Source organism: Parus major, chromosome Z (genome assembly GCF_001522545.3).
Source record: "Parus major isolate Abel chromosome Z, Parus_major1.1, whole genome shotgun sequence".
NCBI classification, from domain to species: Eukaryota; Metazoa; Chordata; class Aves; order Passeriformes; family Paridae; genus Parus; species Parus major.
The window spans coordinates 2085772-2103956 of NC_031799.1; the positions used below are offsets into that span (position 1 = coordinate 2085772).

Sequence of the window (18185 nt, forward strand, 5' to 3'; positions counted from 1 at the left end):
ATGATTTGAATATGACTATTGGTTTTTCTGTGTTACAGTGCAGGACATAAATCTTTCATAGAGTGCTATAATTTGAGGTAGTTTTTCAATATGTGAAACAAAATGGTGCAGTGGAAGGGGGTTAGATAATACCACTTTTTTGGAGGGGGTGTGTGTGAATAAAATGGGGTCATCAAAGGCCCTCTTCCTCACTTGAAGCCCTTTTACAGTTCATCCCACAGGTCCACTTTTGCAACTTCATCCTCAATCTTCCAGATTTCTGGTGGGATTCTCTTAGTGTAGCTGGTTTACTATGGAGTGTAATGACTGTACAATTAAAAGGAATTATGTTCTGCTTCTACTTGTTCATTCTTGATCATTAATCTGAAAAATTATGTGGATGAGCTAGTTCTTGGGATTTACATCTGTGGAATTGCATCTTCACCTGTTTTAATTCAGATTTAGTGAAGACAGGGATTTAATCTCAATAAACATTTACTTGGCAATACACAAGAAAAGATTGATTCTGTTTTAATTTTTTATTGTTGAGCTTGTTGTTGAGTTGTGAAATAAAATGAGGTAGTTTTTCTTGAAATACAGTTCTGAAGACAGTTGAGATGCCATCAGAATATGAGAATTACAGGATTAAAGGGAGAAACAATCCATTGGAACTGTGTTTTGGAGATCTTTCAGTGTTCACTTTCTGACTCTGATTATGGAGATTTTCTAAGGTTTGGAAGTATCCATTTCAGGCAGCAAAATTGCATGAGCTAAATCTATGACTTTTCAGTCTGGGTATGAGAAGGAGGGGGATACTCAGGGATGGGGTAGTATAAATACTCATCTCAAGGCTATACATTGGCAGGAAACCTTTTGTTATTGTCACAGGTTATTTTCTGTATGTAAATTTAATTTGCCTTCTTAACTTAATTTTTTTAGGGCTCTGATAAATATCTACAAGGTGCAGCCTATGCCTGCAATCAAGAAAGTTGGAATTGGTTTGTTTTTCACATTGGTAGAGTATGTGTGTGATGAAACTCAACGAAATCCTCCCACAAGGCAGTTCTTCACATCCTGCATTGAGATTCTGGGCCAAGTGAGTTTATTTCTTGAATATGAAAATATTTTCTAAATTTTTTAAATCTGATTTTTGATGCTTATTTTTATTCCAATTTCACTGCTGTTAATGGAGGGGTGGGGAGGTGGTCCTAAACACATTCAAAAGCTTTAAGTTAATTTCTAAACTTCTATCCCATTTTGTTTTCATCTAAGTGTGTAATATTCACAGTCTTTAGAAGAGGTGAAGCTTGAATTTAAGCAAAATAAAAGCTGTTGCTCTGAGGTGTTTCTGGTTAGTGTTAATAAATTGTCATTGTGTTAGTTAAGTGCTGGAGTTTTGGGCAGGTAACTAAAGTTTGGATATTTTCAGTTAATAAAAGTGTGTTTCAGCACAGACTTTGCTTTTAGGTGTCACTTTCTGGTTGATTCACATTTTATCAACCTCTGTATTTGGGCAACCTTCTTCTACAACCTTGCAGTGTTCTCTGTGTAGTGATTTATACCAGAAGTTTGCTGGTAGAGCAGTCAAGTGCTTGTTGGTAGTGGTAATGTTTGCTGTGTTTGTGCTCTGAATAAAATCCTTAGACTCTGCTTTAGGTCTAGATACTTCTGTTTTAGATATAGTTTATTTTCATGTTCAGGTGTCCTTGAGCACCTCTAACAGCTGAAGTGCTGAGAAGTTCTTCACAGCTGTAACTCTGTTAAATTTTGCCTATTATCAAGCAGAGCTGGTGAAATCAAGATTCATTTTCTTACACTATTCCATCAGAAAAAAAATGTTTTTTCTAGGTGTTTTTAGACAACATATGTTACCACAAATGCTGGTCTAAAGTGAGCTAGGAAGGCATGTTTGTTTTGTGTTAAATCTTGTGGAAAAACAGCATTTAGTTGATGCTAATCTTATAATCTCAGCCTTTTGTTTTTGAGAAAAACTTCCCTACTTATAAAAGGACCAAAACTGTGGGTGTCTCAACAAGCTTAAGAGGTGTATTTTCCAGTTGACTGATATTTGGGTGTTATTTTTTCCACCACTGCCACTTTTCTCAGGTGTTCATCAGCGGGACCAAATCAGAGTGCAAGCGTCTGCTCCAGACAATCCTGCAGAATCGGAGGCTCTGTACTCTCCTTTCTCCTTACTTCACTCCTGTTGCCTCTCCCAGTGAATTTGTGGCTTTATATGAAAAAGTTGTGGCCTTTCTGAGTGAGGATAACAGTGATGTTGTCTTCATGCTGCTGACAAAGGTAAAGTCTGGTCTGTAGGTGTTCTTTGCCTAAAGACCATGTCCTTAGCTTAAAGAGGTGCCAATCTTGTGCTCTAAAATAGCATTGACAGGTTCTGTAGAGCTGTGTTGGTCATACTGAATGGTAAGTGTTGTATTTAAGCTCAAGAGGGGCTGGAATCAAAAGCAAATAGCTTAAGTAGCCTTTTCTAGCCCAGATAGTATTGGTATGTGCTTCCCAGGGCTTACTGCTGAAATTAAAACCATCTCTCAATGACTTCTTCTGCCTGGTATCTCTGCAAAGACATTAATCACAATAGCTAGTGAATGCCAGGTATCTATCAAAATAAAATTTGGGATAGTGTCTGCATTTTCCAGCTCTGTTTGGCACCCTTCTCCATCCTGCATGCCTTAAAACAGAGTAAGGTAATTGCAAGTGATTGGCACATCTGCTGTAACTCGTTATACTGCCAGTGGAGAAATTAGTGTAACACTTTGATATTGCTCTGATTCTCCTCTTTAGTGGAGAAATTAATGTAACACTGATATTGCTGTGATTCTCCTCTTTAGTTACAGGGGCACAGCTGGGAGCAGCAGGCAGTCTGTCCTGGGCAGGACTCTGAGCTGTCCATGGTGGCAGTGGTCAGTGTTTTCCCTGCTGACCAAGGTCCGAGCAGGTGCTCCAGAGGCTGCAAAAGCTTTGCTCCTCCATCTGAAAATGTATGAACAGTGGGCATCAGTCCAGTTTAATGCTTGTGTGCAAACTCAGAAACACCTTCATGAATCTGAGCTCCTCTGCCAAGGGCTGTTTCACATTTCTAGAGGCTTCTGCAGTATGCCAAATCATAGCCTTTAGAGAGCGATGTATGGAGTTAGGACTAAAGACATGCAAATTTATGAGGTTTTTCTTAAATACATGAAAATGCCATGATTAAATTTTTCTCCTTGTAAAGGTGTTGAATCTCCTGCTTTCAAGTGCTTTCTGTGCTCTGTTGTAGTTTGACCTCACACAGTGGCTGAGTGTGGCCAAGCCACCTCTCTCAGAGCGCACCCAGCTCCTGGAGTCCATTCACTTGGCTCTCAATGCATGTGGCCTGGAACCTGAAGAAGATATTTTGATGCCATTTAGTATCTTCTGCAAGCATTGGACTAACCTTCTCCAGTATCAGTTCCCTGATCATTACAGTGATTTCTTAAGGCTGTTTGTGCAGAGTGAGTATCTGAGGTGATGCATCCTAAGCCTTTGTGTAGAACTTTCCTGGTTTAAAAATATGAAGTCTATGCAACAAAGTTATACTGCAGAATGATCTACACTTCCTTAGATTTCTACCTAGGGCATTTTTACCTGTCTTCCTAAGTGATAGGTTTTTGTTAGACATATTGTAGCTCTTCTGTGGGTCAAGGCACACATCAGTGACTATAGATTTTTCAGCCCATGTAACAGGAGAAGGATGGAGGAGAGTCTTCTGTTAATGGAAGCGCCTATTAATGGTGGTTATGTCATGGTCTGTAATGCAGAACCCTTGTTTTTGATTACCCTTCAATATCAGGCAGAGAGCTGGAATTATCAAGACGTGTTACTGACACTGAAATCTGCTCAAAATGTCCTGGTTGACATTTGATGCCACCCATATTCTGATGTGCCCCTCAAATGAGAACGAAAGTACTTCTGTTTGTCAAACCATGTCTGCTGTGGCAGCAGCTGTCTCTTAAATGTGTATTTGCAGCCAGGGACGTACAAAGTGCCTGGGAAGCTGTCTAAGAAGAGAAACATGTAGACGCCAAAATGAAATGTTGATTACATTTGCAAACTATAGATAATCTCTCACCTTTAAACTTGGGGCTTTCAAACTCCCATGTTACCTAATTTTTCATGTAGCAGGGAGCTCTAATTTCAACCTCTTCTGACTTATTTGGATAAAGGGACTAACATCTCTCTGATTTTCACGAACGCATTCCTTTCTTTCTCCTAAGGCTCATCAGAGCAGCTCCTAAGCCCTGACTGTTGGAAGGCATCACTTCAAGCTTTGGGATGTGATTCAGCAGTGACTGAGCAGGGCAGTTTCAATAAAAGTGATTCTGCTGAAGGTCCTGTGGTGAGGGATGCTGCAAAATCTCTCCTCTCCACAGAGCAGGTGGGAGCCTCTTGTGTTGATTTATGTTTTTCAGGTGAAACAGATGCCCTCTAGAGACAGGTAACACTGCTGTGCAGTCCTTCTGCAGCTGATTAATAGCTTCCTTCTTTTTATAGGTCAGAGAGACAGTAGAGTGGCTTTCTACGTCCTTCTGCAAGCTCCGACTGGCCTCGGTGGACTTCAGGACTTTTGGCCTGTTTTCAAAATGGACTCCTTATGTGGCTGAAGTGAACACATTCCTGAAGTATCTCGTTAAGCGACTGATTGACACTGAAGTTGCTAATTTAGCCCAAGAGCCTGTTGGCAGTAGCAGAATTTTAGCAGGTAATGTGTCTTAAAAGCAAATTACTAAAGTACCGACACCTGATTTTTCTAATTCCCTCTGTTAAGGGCCATTTAAATATACACTAAAATCTTCTTTGCATTTGTGGAATAATGGTAATATTAAAATACAGACAGGAAATGTTGCTGCTACTTTATGGCCATGTTGGACTTTATGCTTTATAATCTGAAAGGAAGCTTTTTTGCATTTGAAATTGCTTCAAAATTATTTTATGAAGCAACTGTACTTTCTTTGAGACTTCGAGGAGTCTTTTGCACTGAGCAGAGGCTTGGAAGGAGAAACTACTGAATTTCATCATGCATGATTTAGATCTGGAGAAAATTTGCTTTAATTTTTAATTAATTTAAATTTAAATTTTAATTAACACATTTTAATATGCGGAGGTTTAAAGTGTGAATCATCATTGCCCCCACAATCTCTAGTGTGTTATTAAAGTTATACTAATAAAACATCTTAACAAAGCAAATTGCTTATGGTGGTTATTAAAACTGCCCTGTTGTTAACTGGAGTTATTATTAAGCATATTGTATTTTAAATTTTTATTTGATCAGAAGGAGCTGGTTGAAGGTTTGGACTCAATGATCCTTAGAGGTCTTTTCCAATCTTTATTATTTTATAATACTGTTAGATATTTATAATACTGTTAGATAAGAATGTTAGAATGAGAAAAGGATATTATGTGCAAATTTAGAAAAGTGTTTGATTTGAAGGAAAAAAACAACTTTGTTTTGTTTCCTTTTAGCTTTGCAGTCCTTGTATTCAGTCATTGCTGGACTCTTTAAACCATGGATTCTGGTCTTGGAGAAAGAGGATGCAAGGTATATATTGAATTTTAAAATTAAATTAATTTTTGCTAAAGTAGGGACTTTAGTCCTGTAAGAATGGCTTTCATTATTACCTAGTTTTTAATAATTTGTGACTGTCTTGACTTCCATTTAAATAGCTCTCACTTTGTCATTTCCTTAATAATTACAGAACTAATTTATGACCTACATCAGATTTTCCAAGGTTTGTATAGAATAATTATTTTAGAATGAGAAAGATCTTGTAATAATATGAGCAGAGCTTGATTATTTGAAGAATTTCACTCAGTTTTAAAAACACTGAAACTTGAATTTTGGATTTCCTCTTTTTAGCTTCCATAATATCTGTAATACCCGTTTAAAAGAAAACAAAAAAGCCAAACATACACAACCCCAAATGCCAATGGTGTATAAAGAAACTTTAGGCTAAATTAATGCTTTGATGATTCACATCATTCATTCACAGCATTCATTCATGTACACAGTTCATGTTGCCTTGTGTACCTCTGCTTTCTCATGAAAAGTTAGTTATGCTGCTACACATTCAGATTTTGCTTTCTTTCAAAATTAAAAGCTTTTGGAATTGAGTGCACCTTCAGCACTGAAGTTAGAAGGTTGTCTGCAGCTGGTGAATAATGTCATTAAGAAACTATTGTTTCAGCTCCATTATGAAATGCCAAACAAGTAATTTCTGCTTACTCAGTGGATCTTCAGTGGCATAGTGAAATGTGCAGCTCTTCTAAGGAAGGAGAGTCCCAAAGAGCTGAAATTGGGAGGACTGCTGATACCTGTACTTGACTGCTTTAGAATATTTAAATTGTGAATGTTTATGCTCAGGTAACTGTACACTGAAATTTGTGTTGTGCTTCTTTTCAGTAGCCAGCCCTGCTACCCTTGGTTGGAGAGTGACACTCCTGTAGCCTCCACTGTGGTCTGTTTGTTTGCAGATTGCATCAAGCTCTTGCATGAGAGCTTCAAAGGTGAGCATCAAATCCTAACTCTCCCCACTTGTTGATTTGGAGGAAAAAAACCCCAAAAGTTCAGTGTGCATTTTTTTTTTCTTTGAGTGTATTTTAGTGTAACTTACAAGTTTTTCATCTTCAAAAATAGACTTTCTTCTGAAATCAAGTTTTATCTGAATTTTTTTTCTGTTCTTAATTCAGCTATTTTCTTTGATTGTAGAAAAGCTGTTGCCAAGCCACCATGGGGCTCTCTGGTTACACCTAATGCATTACTGTGAGTGTTGCACAGCCCCCAAAATGCCAGAGTTTATTCTCTATGCTTTCCACACTGAATTCAGAAAGCTTCCATGGAAGGAAATGCATCCAGACCAGATGCTTATGGAAGAGTTCTTTAAAGTGAGTTTGTGGCATCTGTTGAATTAAGTTCATAGTGCTGCCCCTGAAAATAGCTGGAGAGCAGGAGACAGTTCTTTTAGCAAGTAGGCTTTTAAAGTTTGTTTTCAGCATTCACAGCTGCTCAATTTGTGATGGATTTTTGGAAAGGAGTGATTCTGAGTCTTAGACAAAGTTGTGGGGAGCTGTACAGCTCCTTCTTTGTTGATCTTCCAGAATGTCTTATTTACTGCATATGTATTATTTATATATGTATAGTTAGATTTAATATATTTTGCTATTGTCATATTGTTCTCATTTCCAAGTCACCTGAGACAAAGTAAAGGTGCAAGGGGGGGAACCAAATGATGGAGAGAAGACATTTGTCTGCTCCTCTGCTGACCTAAAATGCTGCTGTAGATTTACAGTTGGTTAAGGATCTGGAAATTGTAAAACTGCTTATATCCTACATTGTTTTATGCACTTGTCTTTTTCCCTTTCTCCTTCCTAGATTGAAAGAGGCAGCCCCAAGAGTTGTTTCTTGTTCTTGGGTTATGTTTTATGTGAAGTAAACTGGGTCAGTGTCCTCTCTGATGCCTGGAATCCCAACCCTCACCCTCAGACTCACAGCATGATTGTCTGTTTGCTGTATATGATGGTCCTGTTGGCAAAGGAGGAACAGCTTATAAGTGAAGAGGTAATTTTTGTGATGGTTCATACCCATCTCTTAAAAGAAAAATAATCCTTTACTAAAAAGGGTATGAGATGTGACTAAGTGCAGTTCATTGCTTCTGGAGGACTCTTTGGAGGGTCTTGATCATCTTCAAGAAGTCCCATTTCACATCTGTCAGCTTTCTTCCATGTGCAGTTTCTTTTGCACTCCATTTTCTCTGAGGCATTACAAGATGCTGCACCAAGATGTCACCAGCAGCCTTTGACCATCATTGTATTTCAGTTTAGGAAAATTACCAGAGTTCATGTGCTTTGACCTGAATGTCTTTGCTTATCAGAAGCTTCTCAATCTTCAGAAGATAGCTGTCTGCATATGGTGTGAGTCAACCTGAGGAATTTCTTCTTCCCTCCAGCAGTGTGTTAAACTGGCACACTGTCAGGAGGGTTTTGCCTCCCAGAGCACTCCTGTGACACCTTGATTTAAATCTCAAACTTTCTCAGCCTTGTGTTCCAGGGCATGAGCAACCTGAGGAGTACAGTGTCACATTCCTGTACAAGTAGTGTAATTTGGGTTAGTTCTGGATTGTCACCACAATTCCAGTATTTATTCATTGTAAAACCTGTAGAAACATAGAATAGGGTATAGAATATCCTGAGTTGGAATTAATCATTGAGGCCAGCTCCTGTCCCTGCACAGACACCCCAACAATCCCACCCTGGGCATCCCTGGAATAGTGTCCAAATGCTCCTGGAGCTCTGGCAGCCTCGGGCTGTGCTTATTCCCTGGGGAGCCTGGGCAGTGCCAGCACCCTCTGGGGAAAGAACCTTTCCCTGATCTCCAGTCAAAACTTTTGACACAGCTCCATGCCAGTTGGTGTTTCTCTGTGCCCAGGGGACTCTTTTTTACTGCAGATGTTTAAGAATAGATAGGAGCTGCTCATAGACAGAGAGACTTTTACATCTGCTGACTTGCACTCCCTGTGTGAGCTGTGGGGCTGTTCATGGTGGTATTTATGAGAATAAGCACATGAGGAGTCCCCCAGGTTGGTGGATGACTCACTAAATGGAAAATTGAGGGACACAGTTTCTCATAGTTACATTAACATATTTTTAGAAATAATTTATAATTTAAAAATAATATTTTTATGCCTCTTTTAAACCTGTACTGAGGTGACTTTACCTTGAAGGGTTTCCATATCCTTCTAGCTGTATTTATATGTTTACATGGCATGTTTTATCATTTTTCACAGTTTTGTACTTGATTAGAGCTGCTGCAACAGTCTGAATACAGTTCTGCAAATGCTAGAGATGAAATACCTGTGTTAGCTTACTGCTTGAATAAGGAATTGATTTTCAGACAGACTCCCTAAGGTCATCTATTTCTGCCGGTTTTCAGCTCCATCTCCTTCAAATTCTGAAGCCAGAGCTTCCTTACAATATTGAGTACTGTGCGTATGAATTGAAAACTGCAAAGAAGGTGTAGCTTAAACTGATGTCTTTAAATCTTCAGGAATCTCCACTCATAAATCTTCTTGGACAGACCAGCTCCCTTCCTTGGCAGCTTGTGGGCATTTCATCTTATGAAAGCATCATCAGCTACTGCAACAGTCACTACCCTCCCTCCGTTATCCTTGCTAAGGATGCTGGAGCTGAACTGATCGTGAAGCTCCTGAAGATCTCAGCAGGCTTTGGGGCATCTTCTGATAGTCACATCCACCTTGTGAGTTGAACTAGTTTTGGAGCATCTCCATGCTGTTCTTGGCTTTTGTGAAGTTATGCTTGTGTATATTATGGAATAATATTATGGAAAGAGTTCTAGGTGTGATTTTACTTTTTTTTTTCCCCTAATTGATTTTAATTTTGTTTGACAGGATGCAACACTGAAGTGCCGAGCATATATTCGCCAGGTGGTTCAGTTCCTCAGCACCTTAGAACAAAGTGGAAAGATAACCCTTGCAGTTTTGGAGCAAGAAATGGCCAAGTTGCTAGATGATGTAGTCATCTTTAATCCCCCAGGTTTGTGTTGAGGAAATGGCAAATTACTCTAAAGCTGTCAAAATCCTTTATTCCGCTGAGTGGATTGAGGAACATCTGTGATGATTTAATTATTTGCATTATTGTCATGTCTCCCTTATGGGCAGCAGGGCATGATGCTTTGGTGATGTATACATAGGTGGTATATTAGCACAAAACAAAAATATGAATCTTGCCCTACAGAGCTGTCAAGAGTGACAGAACCAACATTAAAAACAGGGGTTATGTTTGAGAGTAAAACTGGCTGATTCACAGGAGCTTAAGCAATTCATTTCTTTGTCATCTGGTGGTTTCGGGTTTTTTCTGATTTTTATTTTACTTGTCATTTACCTCTGTTTTAAAGGTAGGAATGGCACAGATCCTTTCGCCTGGTCCTGACAGATTAAGAGTAAAGGGTACCAACTGAAAGTGGAGAAGATTATGTTAGGTATTTAGAAGAAATTCTTGCTGTGAGGGTGGTGAGACACTGGCACAGGTTGTCCAGGCAAGCTGGGGATGCCTCAACCCTGGTAGTGCTCCAGGCCACTTTGGGTGAGGCCTTGAGAAGCCTGATCTAGTGGAAGGTCCCTGCCTATGGCAGGAGGGTTGGAACCTATATGATATTTAAGGTCCCTTCCAATTCTTAATATTCTATAATTCTGTGACTCAGAAATGGTTTTCAGCTGTGAAACCGGGAAAATGTATTGAAGTAGAAGAGGTATACTGGTGTACCCTAGTGGTATAATGTGTCCAGACACCCAGGATTGTGTGGTGAGATCACCTAGACCTCATTTGTATTATTAGTACCATCTTGAGGTTCTTCTGTCAAACTATGAGTTCAGGTAAAATCCGTGTCTCGCTGTACTCCACATAAGTGGTTGTGAGGGATCGTGTCTCTTCTGCCCATGGGTGTGTAACAAGGAAGAGGCTTTTCCCAGTGTCCACAGAAAGTCTGCTGGTGAAGCTGAATCTGGGTTCCAGTGTCTCTCCACTGAAAGGCTTCTGTGGTTTCTGACTTGCAGACATGGATCTGCAGACGCGTCACCTGGCCCTCAGCAGCCTGTTCACGGAGACGCTGATGATGCTCAACAACTCCAGCATCACCACGGCCGAGTCTCTGCGGGGCAGCCTGCGCAGGTGGATCGACAGCAGGGTGCAGGGGCTGCTGGCCATGCCCCTCCTCACAGCTGCATGCCACAGCCTGGCCTCCGTGCGCCACATGGCCGAGACCACCGAGGCCTGCATCACTTCCTACTTCAGCGACGGTAGGAGCCCATCTCTGTCTCACAGCCTCTGCTCAGTCTGAGACGCTGCTGAGCACAAATTGTCCGGAATTATGGACTGCTTTGGGTTGGAAGGGTCATTCAAGATCACCTTGTTCCAGCCTCTCTGCTGTGGGGAAATGGCTTCACACTGTCACAAGGGTAGATGAGAGAGAAATTCTTCCCTTTCAGGGTGATGAGGCCCTGCCACAGGTTTCCCAGAGAAGCTGTTGCTTCTCCATCCCTGGAAGTGCCCAAGGCCAGATTGGATGGGGCTTGGAGCAACCTGGGGTAGTGGAAAGTGTCCCTGCCCATGGCAGGGGATAATATAAGATGGTCTTTTATGTCCCTTCCAACCCAAACCATTCTGGGATTCTGTGATTGTGGTTTGGGTATTACAGCTGCTCTACCTGTATGTTTTCTTAATATCCATACCCATCTCTCTGAAAACCGATTTGCTCTGTGTACTGTTGCCATTTTTCCAGCTAAGGTGGAGGACTTCATAAAAAAAATAACCCCAAGAAAATGGAAGACATTATTCCCTTTCTCTAGTGTTCTGTAGGCTAATTAAAGAAAAAAATATTCTGGTTTGGTAAAACTCTGGTAGTGTAGTGTGCATGATTTTTTTTCTTTTTTCTTTTCTTTGTTTTTCTGTTTACATAATTATTGTGGAACTACATTTTTATTTCTTTCACTGTTTGGAAGATTTTAGTACACCTGGGGGAAATACTTCTAATTCCATTGCTAAAATGTTAAAATTTTAGTCCTGACTGGGAAAATACCTCACCTTGACCTCAAGGAGGTGCCCTGTGATAGTGAAATTTTTCTGTTCTCTCCATCAGAGTTGCATGATATGCTGATTACCTGAAGAACAGTGTAAACCAGCTGAGATTCTCTTAACTAGTAGTCCTGGTTCTTATGTTTTATCAAGTGCTGCTTTCTCACATGCTTTTTGTTCTTTCCTTCTGCTTTCTTCAAAGATTCCCCTCACCACCGGGAGTTAGGCTGGGGCCCTATACTTGCTTCCCTCCAAGTTCCTGAGCTAACCATGGAAGAATTCCTGCAGGAGTGCCTGTCTTTAGGAAGTTACTTGACCCTCTATGTCTACCTGCTGCAGTGCCTGAACACTGACCAAACCCTTACCAATGAAATGAAAATCCTGCTGACTATCAGCAAATGGCTGGAGCAAGTGTACCCCAGGTATGAAACTTGAAACTTCTGAATGTGCCTGGACTTTTGGATTATTATTATTTAGATTACAGTTTATTCAGAGTTGTATAGCTGGTATAATTAGGTAGCCCTGGTTAATCAAGTTAATTTCAACAGAGTGCTGAATGAAATGGTCTGTCCTTCTATATCTACTAATACAGGGTCTGTAGTGGCAATACCACCAGAAAGTAGTTGTGGTGGTTAGATGGAGGAAAGAATTTAATCTGCTAGAAAATTAGTGAGTTTCAGTCATTTTTCAGTCAGACAAGCTTGGTTTCAATGGCAGCCTGGATTTGTGCTCTGTTAAAACGACTCAAAGCAAACCTTGAATCGTTCTGGGTTCCACTTCCCAGCGTGTCCACAAGGTGGGATGAGTTATGTGCTGAATGTTCAGGCTGGCACTCTGAGAGACCTGGTGTTGAAAGCTGCTGGATGGGGACAATGCAGCATCTCTGAACCAAACCTGGAGCCAGTGGATCTGATGGAATGGTTAGGGTTAGCAGACTGTATTGCTGTAGAACATATTAGATAACTGGGTTCTGAGGGGAAAGGATGCATAGCTTTGGGGTCAAAATAAAAGTGTTTATGTAACAAGTGTAGTTAGAGTTGCTGCTGAAATTTCTGGGATTTGGCAAACCTGATTATTATTTTTCCATGTTAATGTTGATAATGTTCATATTTTCTGTAAAAGAACAATTTGGAAAAATCTATATTGCTGTTTCTTGAAATTGAAAAAAATACTTTCACTGCGGTAGGTACTGCAGTAATCTCATTGCCAAAGTATGAAGAAGACAGCAAAGCCACCATATAATGCAGATTAAACCTTGCTTTAAACATCAGATCTGAGATTGCCTGCGATGGGAAATGACTGGGAGGAGTAATGGGAAGATAATCTGATACAGGAAACTCGTGCTGGTGCTTTATGTGGAAAATCTGAGCTTGTTAACTTAAACTGCCAACTGTTTGAGGAAAGATTAAAAATAGCATAGGGGGAACTTCACTTTGGGCTGTACTCAACAAAAAGCTTCAATGTTTCCTTTTCTCAAGGATCATATTAAATATCTAAATTGTTGTGGTAACAACATCCAGTGCTTCCTAAAGTGTTTTATTGGTAAGTAAAGAAAAGAACAAACGAGTAGAGATACAGCTTCTTTCCTTTTGTGCCAAGTCTTAAGCAAGTTTAAATCCACTTATGACTGCAGTATCATTTATTTCCAGTTGTAAAGCTTAAAAGGAAGCACTGTTCTTTGTCCTGTTACAGGCCCATAAAACCTGCTAGCTGGTGGATCAAATCCCTAACAGTAGGATCATGGCAATATAATAACTGGTGGGGTAGTATAGTTATGCTATCCTCATGTGATAAAATTAGCTGTTATTAAGTAACAAGGTGAATTCTTCATAGACCTGGTGGGGAGGAAATTAAACTTCTTAACCTATGCATATGACTCTTTAATTTTTATTTTCTCTTACGCTTTCCTTTAAATTTTACCTAAAGCTCAGCAAAGGAGGAGGCAAAGCTGTTTCTCTGGTGGCATAAAGCCATGCAGTTATCCTTGGTGCAGCTGGAGCAAGATGACCCCGTTCTGATTGAATCTGTCATCCGGACCCTGCTGTCCATCCAGGGCCGGCAGAGCCAGCTGGCTGAAGAGAGACTCACTTCTGGAATACTTGGTGCTATTGGCTTAGGCAGGAGGTCTCCTTTGTCACCCAGGTGAGGGCTGAAGCTGTGGTGAATTAATTGGTGTGAGTCATTTTAAAGGAACTGCAGCCTGGGTCTAGAATGCCCAGTCTGGGTCCAGTGCAGTGTTAGAAGATGATGAGAGTCCACATTGTCCCCAGATCTATAATGTTCATTGGGCCTGTCACAGAAATAGCACAGTGAGTGTGTTAATCATGTTAAGAAACAAGTGTGAACCTCTGCAAAGGTTGTGGTGAAAAATGCAGTTCTAAATCTGACTTAGTGTCCACCTCAGGCAAAGTTTGTAGGCACACCATTTGTTAGAGGAAGGTACTTCCACCTGGTCTGTAGAAAACTATTTCAGTTGACGTCCCAAGATTTTATATAAAAACAGACACGTTGGCATTTCTGTCCTAACCTTGAAGTACTGGAAATGTTAAGAGATGCACAAAGCATGTGCTTGCTTGTGATTCACTCTACCTTCTAAATAGAGACACCAAGTTTGATTGTTAGGTGTCAAGATCGAGTTCACTCTGGAAAAAATGCTGAGAAAAGAACCTCATGAATGTTTGTGGAACAATTTAACCCTGCACCTAAACATAACTTAGTGTTTATAAAGACCTTCTGGGATGCAGTGCTGTTCAAATTGCTGTGAATTCTTGGTGTCATTCAACTAATTCCTTGATTAGGATGATAGGAATGTTTTACATTCTGTCACCTGAGGAGAATTTCAGATATGAGCTGAGGAGTATTTCAGCTAGACTTGAAACAGATACTTTCCTATAAAAGTATTATCTTCTAGTATGTGTTGTGTCCTATTGTGCATATAACCAGAGAATCTGGGATCCCCTTCCACCCCTGGAAATGTCCAAGGCCAGGTTGGATGGGGTTTGGAGCAGCCTGGTCATGTGGAAGGTGTCCCTGCCCATGGCAGGGGGTAGAACAAGATGAGCTTTTAAGGTCCTTTCCAACCCATATCCAAATTTTGGGATTCTGTGATACTGAAGTCATTTTTAATGTGTTGGAATATGTCTTTAGGGTCTAAAGCCTCTACTTTGTTCCTCATGCAAAAGATACTTGGACAGATCTTACAATTTACCTGTCTGGTGTCACCCTGTCCCTCTGTGCTCTCCCCGCGCAGGTTCCGGGTGGTTGCCCGCAGTTTGTCTGCCTTCCTCCTGGTGCAGATCCCTGCAGAGAGCCAGGTGCGCCTCAAGGCCGGCTCGGATCCCAGGCTGTCTCAGAAGGCCCAGCAGGTGAGTTGTGCTCATCTCTGGCTGCTTGGCATTGCCCTCTCTGTATGCTTGTTCAGCTTTTGGGGTGAACTTTGTAAGAGTCACTGCAAGGATTCCTTCAAGGTAAATCCTGCTCTCACCTTGTTGCTAAGCTTTGGCAGCAGGATTGTGTGTTTGACTCTGTCCTAAAGTGATCCTGGGTAAAACTTTATATGGTGTTCTGCATTAATATGAAGACACTATTTTTGAATCTTACACATTTAAAAGAGGCAGATAAATTTATGTCTGTAAAGCCTGACTTCAGAAACTTTGGAGCATAGCAGGTAGAAGGAATTTAAAACAGACAGGAAAAAACAGTGCTGCTGTGATTTGCACTGCTTTTCAGTGATAAAACAGAGCTACATTCACAGTGACATTTGTTTATGTGAGGTCAGGGCTTAAAAGCCCTGTGACAAATAAACATTCCCCCTTTAGCATGTGCACTGACCGTTGTGTTCTTTCAGTAAGCACTTGAGAAGAGGAAGGAGGAGCTGGTTAGAAACCAAAGCAAAGTAGCTTGGTACAGCCTGTTTCTTTAATAAAAGAACAAAACTTGTTCAGAAATATTTTCTACATTTGCCCTTGCTAGTCCTGCCGACATAGAGTTCTCTGTATACAATTTTTAACTTAATATATAACCTTGATTCTATTAATGGGAGCAATACAATACTTTCGTGAAAGTCAATATATTCATAAGAACAACCTAAAGTGAAGATTTAAATGTGCTGCAGCTTGTAGTTTGATATATTTTCTGTGAAACCATGTCTGAGTTCATGAAGTAGATATTTGACAATATTTGGGTTACAGAATCCTAGGAAGCATTAATAGGACAGTTTTTGTGTTGATCTCAGGAAGAGAACAGCTTGAAAAATACAAGTTGGCTTGAAACTCTGTTATGGGATGGTAATTTGCAACTGTTTTGTTCTGAGTACTCTGGGTTCTGTAGTAGCTGAGGGTTCTTTAGTGGGATTGTACAGATGGTGGTGTGTTACAGACCAAAATACACAAAACTAACAGAATTTTCCCCTTTCCCTGTAGGCACTGAGTGCTCTTGAAGCCATGTCATCCAACAAACAATACATGGATTATCAAGAGCAGCTCTCCCAGGCCTCTCTGTTCATCAAGCACCCTGAGCACTGCCTTCAGGATGGCAATAACCTCCTGTCCCTCCTGGTGAACACGCTGTACCCAGAAGTGCATTTTTTGGACAGCATTCGGTAGCGGCATGCAGGGGCCGGCGGTGGCTCTGGTTTACAAATAGTGTCCTTATTGCACAAATGATTTTTACCTTCAGAGTTCCACTTCAGTTAAGTCAGACCTGTGAATTAGAACTGCACACTGTCAAGTTTTCTCCACTTGAAGGTTTTCTTGCTTTCCTTTTGATTTTTAGGTGGAATTGCTTAATGGTTTGCGTTTTGGGGTGTTTTGTTTTGTTTTTTTTTGACTGAAAGCACTTGAATATTTTCTGTGTGTGGTGCCCTTTGGAGGGAAGGGTGCCTGGGGATAGATGTACAAATCACTAGTCAGCACAGCTCATTCTGTACTGTCTGAAGTTTTTGCTTTGTGCCTTTTTTTCTTTTCCAGTGTGTCATCAATTAGGCCAGTTCAAAAGTGAGTGGAGGAGTGTGTAAAAGAGGTTTGACTTTCTTAACTGGGATACCTTTGAGTCTTACCTGATGAGTGTGTGTCTAGCAATTTTTGTGAAATCCCTGTATTTGAAAAGATGGTATTTTAAATCTTGACTTTTTTGCTATTCCACAGAAATCTGTAGTTTAGAGGCATGCCTACAATCTTTACCCACTTCTGTAAATACCAACAAAAATGGGAACTAAGAACATTGTTTTTTCCTGTTTTCAAAATATTAGTGTGTCTGCATCTATATTTCTTGATTAAATGGAAGTAACTTCTAGCCACATTCAAGGGGATTTAAATCCAGAGACATATTTTCTGGATCTCCAGTGTCTGAGAGGAGAACAGTCAGTCATGATCATGTTAAATAGGATTCCTTAATTCCTAAGTCTGGTTGTTTAGGAGGGGTTTAATAACCACCACTTAAGCTTATTTTCTTCTGCCTGGCTGGACATGACAGGATTTTAGATGACGCTGTGAAGAGGTATTTTTGTTGTATTAAATTTGGTGATCACTTGTTAAAATTCTGTTGCCAAAGCATGAACCATGAGCCTGTAAATCTGTTGTTTCAGCTGAATGATCACTGCTTTTGTTGCCTTGTCTGATCATCGGATGCACTTTTGTTTAGGGAAAGCAGAAGGCAAATTTTTCCTGGTGCTTGTTTGATGTCCCTTTAATCACTGATCTCTTTGAGCTGGCCCAAGGTCCTGCAGTCCCAGTTCCTACGGCTCTATGAAGGAACTGACCACTTTTTCCCTTCCTCCATTAATTGTGCCTTTGTGTTTTTGACATGGTTGCACGTTAAAACATGAGTTCTGGTCAATAGGGGATAGAAATGTGCTACCTACTGTCTGGTCAATGATGCTTTGAGCTGTTGCTCTTAAACCATGGTTCTGGTGCTAGAGGACAGATCACCTTTTCCTTCTTGGCAGATTCTGCTAATTATGCCAGCTGGGTCATTAGATCACCGTCATTTTAATGTGGTCTTAGAGTTCTTTGCTCTATCTGCGAGCCTATAAATAAATATATATATGTACATCCCTCTGTATAGTAACCAGATACCAATGCAGCATGGTTTTTAACAGACTTTTTGAAAATTCATGTCTGGAGGAATACATTCTGCTGCTTTTCCCCCCAAAGACTTAAAAGCACTGGGTTTACTAGGCTCAATGTTATTGATCAGTTGCATATAAATGTGAAAAAGTCAGAAATACGTGTTTGATATGCACTTTCAAAATGAGGAATTGTTTCAGCTGTTGAGTTTTTACAGATGTTGTATTTATAACATGTTCTGTCTGCAAAGACCATGCAAAATAAAAACAGAAAATCAAGCAGTTGGTGACTGACACTGTGATATTTTCAACTTGGTAGAAGGATCCACATCAGATAACACATAATTGCTGTATGTGTCACCTACAGACCAGTCTTCAGTCTGAAGTCTGAACCTGTATTGCAGTTCTCTGTGGACATACGAACTCCGGAGCCTGGGGTCTCATTTTCCAAGTGGTGCCCAACAGATTGAGCTTTTTTTTCTGGTTTCTAGTCTAAGCCTTACAGTTTTACTGGAAGGACTTT

The 18185-nt window shown here is 40.4% G+C and overlaps 1 protein-coding gene across 3 annotated transcripts in view; it reads left to right on the plus strand.

Moving 5' to 3' along the window:
* Window positions 1-17944, plus strand: part of EPG5 (ectopic P-granules autophagy protein 5 homolog) — a 54907-nt gene extending 36963 nt beyond the window's left edge. Inside the window, exons 29-44 of one of the 3 annotated variants that reach the window (XM_015615212.1) lie at window positions 919-1075; window positions 2086-2280; window positions 3257-3470; window positions 4233-4393; window positions 4510-4717; window positions 5479-5554; window positions 6416-6519; window positions 6722-6897; window positions 7385-7570; window positions 9056-9265; window positions 9417-9561; window positions 10581-10823; window positions 11801-12020; window positions 13525-13740; window positions 14849-14963; window positions 16020-17944. In XM_015615212.1, coding sequence (XP_015470698.1) covers window positions 919-1075; window positions 2086-2280; window positions 3257-3470; window positions 4233-4393; window positions 4510-4717; window positions 5479-5554; window positions 6416-6519; window positions 6722-6897; window positions 7385-7570; window positions 9056-9265; window positions 9417-9561; window positions 10581-10823; window positions 11801-12020; window positions 13525-13740; window positions 14849-14963; window positions 16020-16202 — 2809 coding nt within the window. In that variant the 3' untranslated portion in view covers window positions 16203-17944. The remainder of the gene's footprint in view (window positions 1-918; window positions 1076-2085; window positions 2281-3256; window positions 3471-4232; window positions 4394-4509; window positions 4718-5478; window positions 5555-6415; window positions 6520-6721; window positions 6898-7384; window positions 7571-9055; window positions 9266-9416; window positions 9562-10580; window positions 10824-11800; window positions 12021-13524; window positions 13741-14848; window positions 14964-16019) is intronic. The other 2 variants (XM_015615215.3, XM_015615214.1) reach the window with 2 other exon arrangements.
* Window positions 17945-18185: the final 241 nt, after the last annotated feature.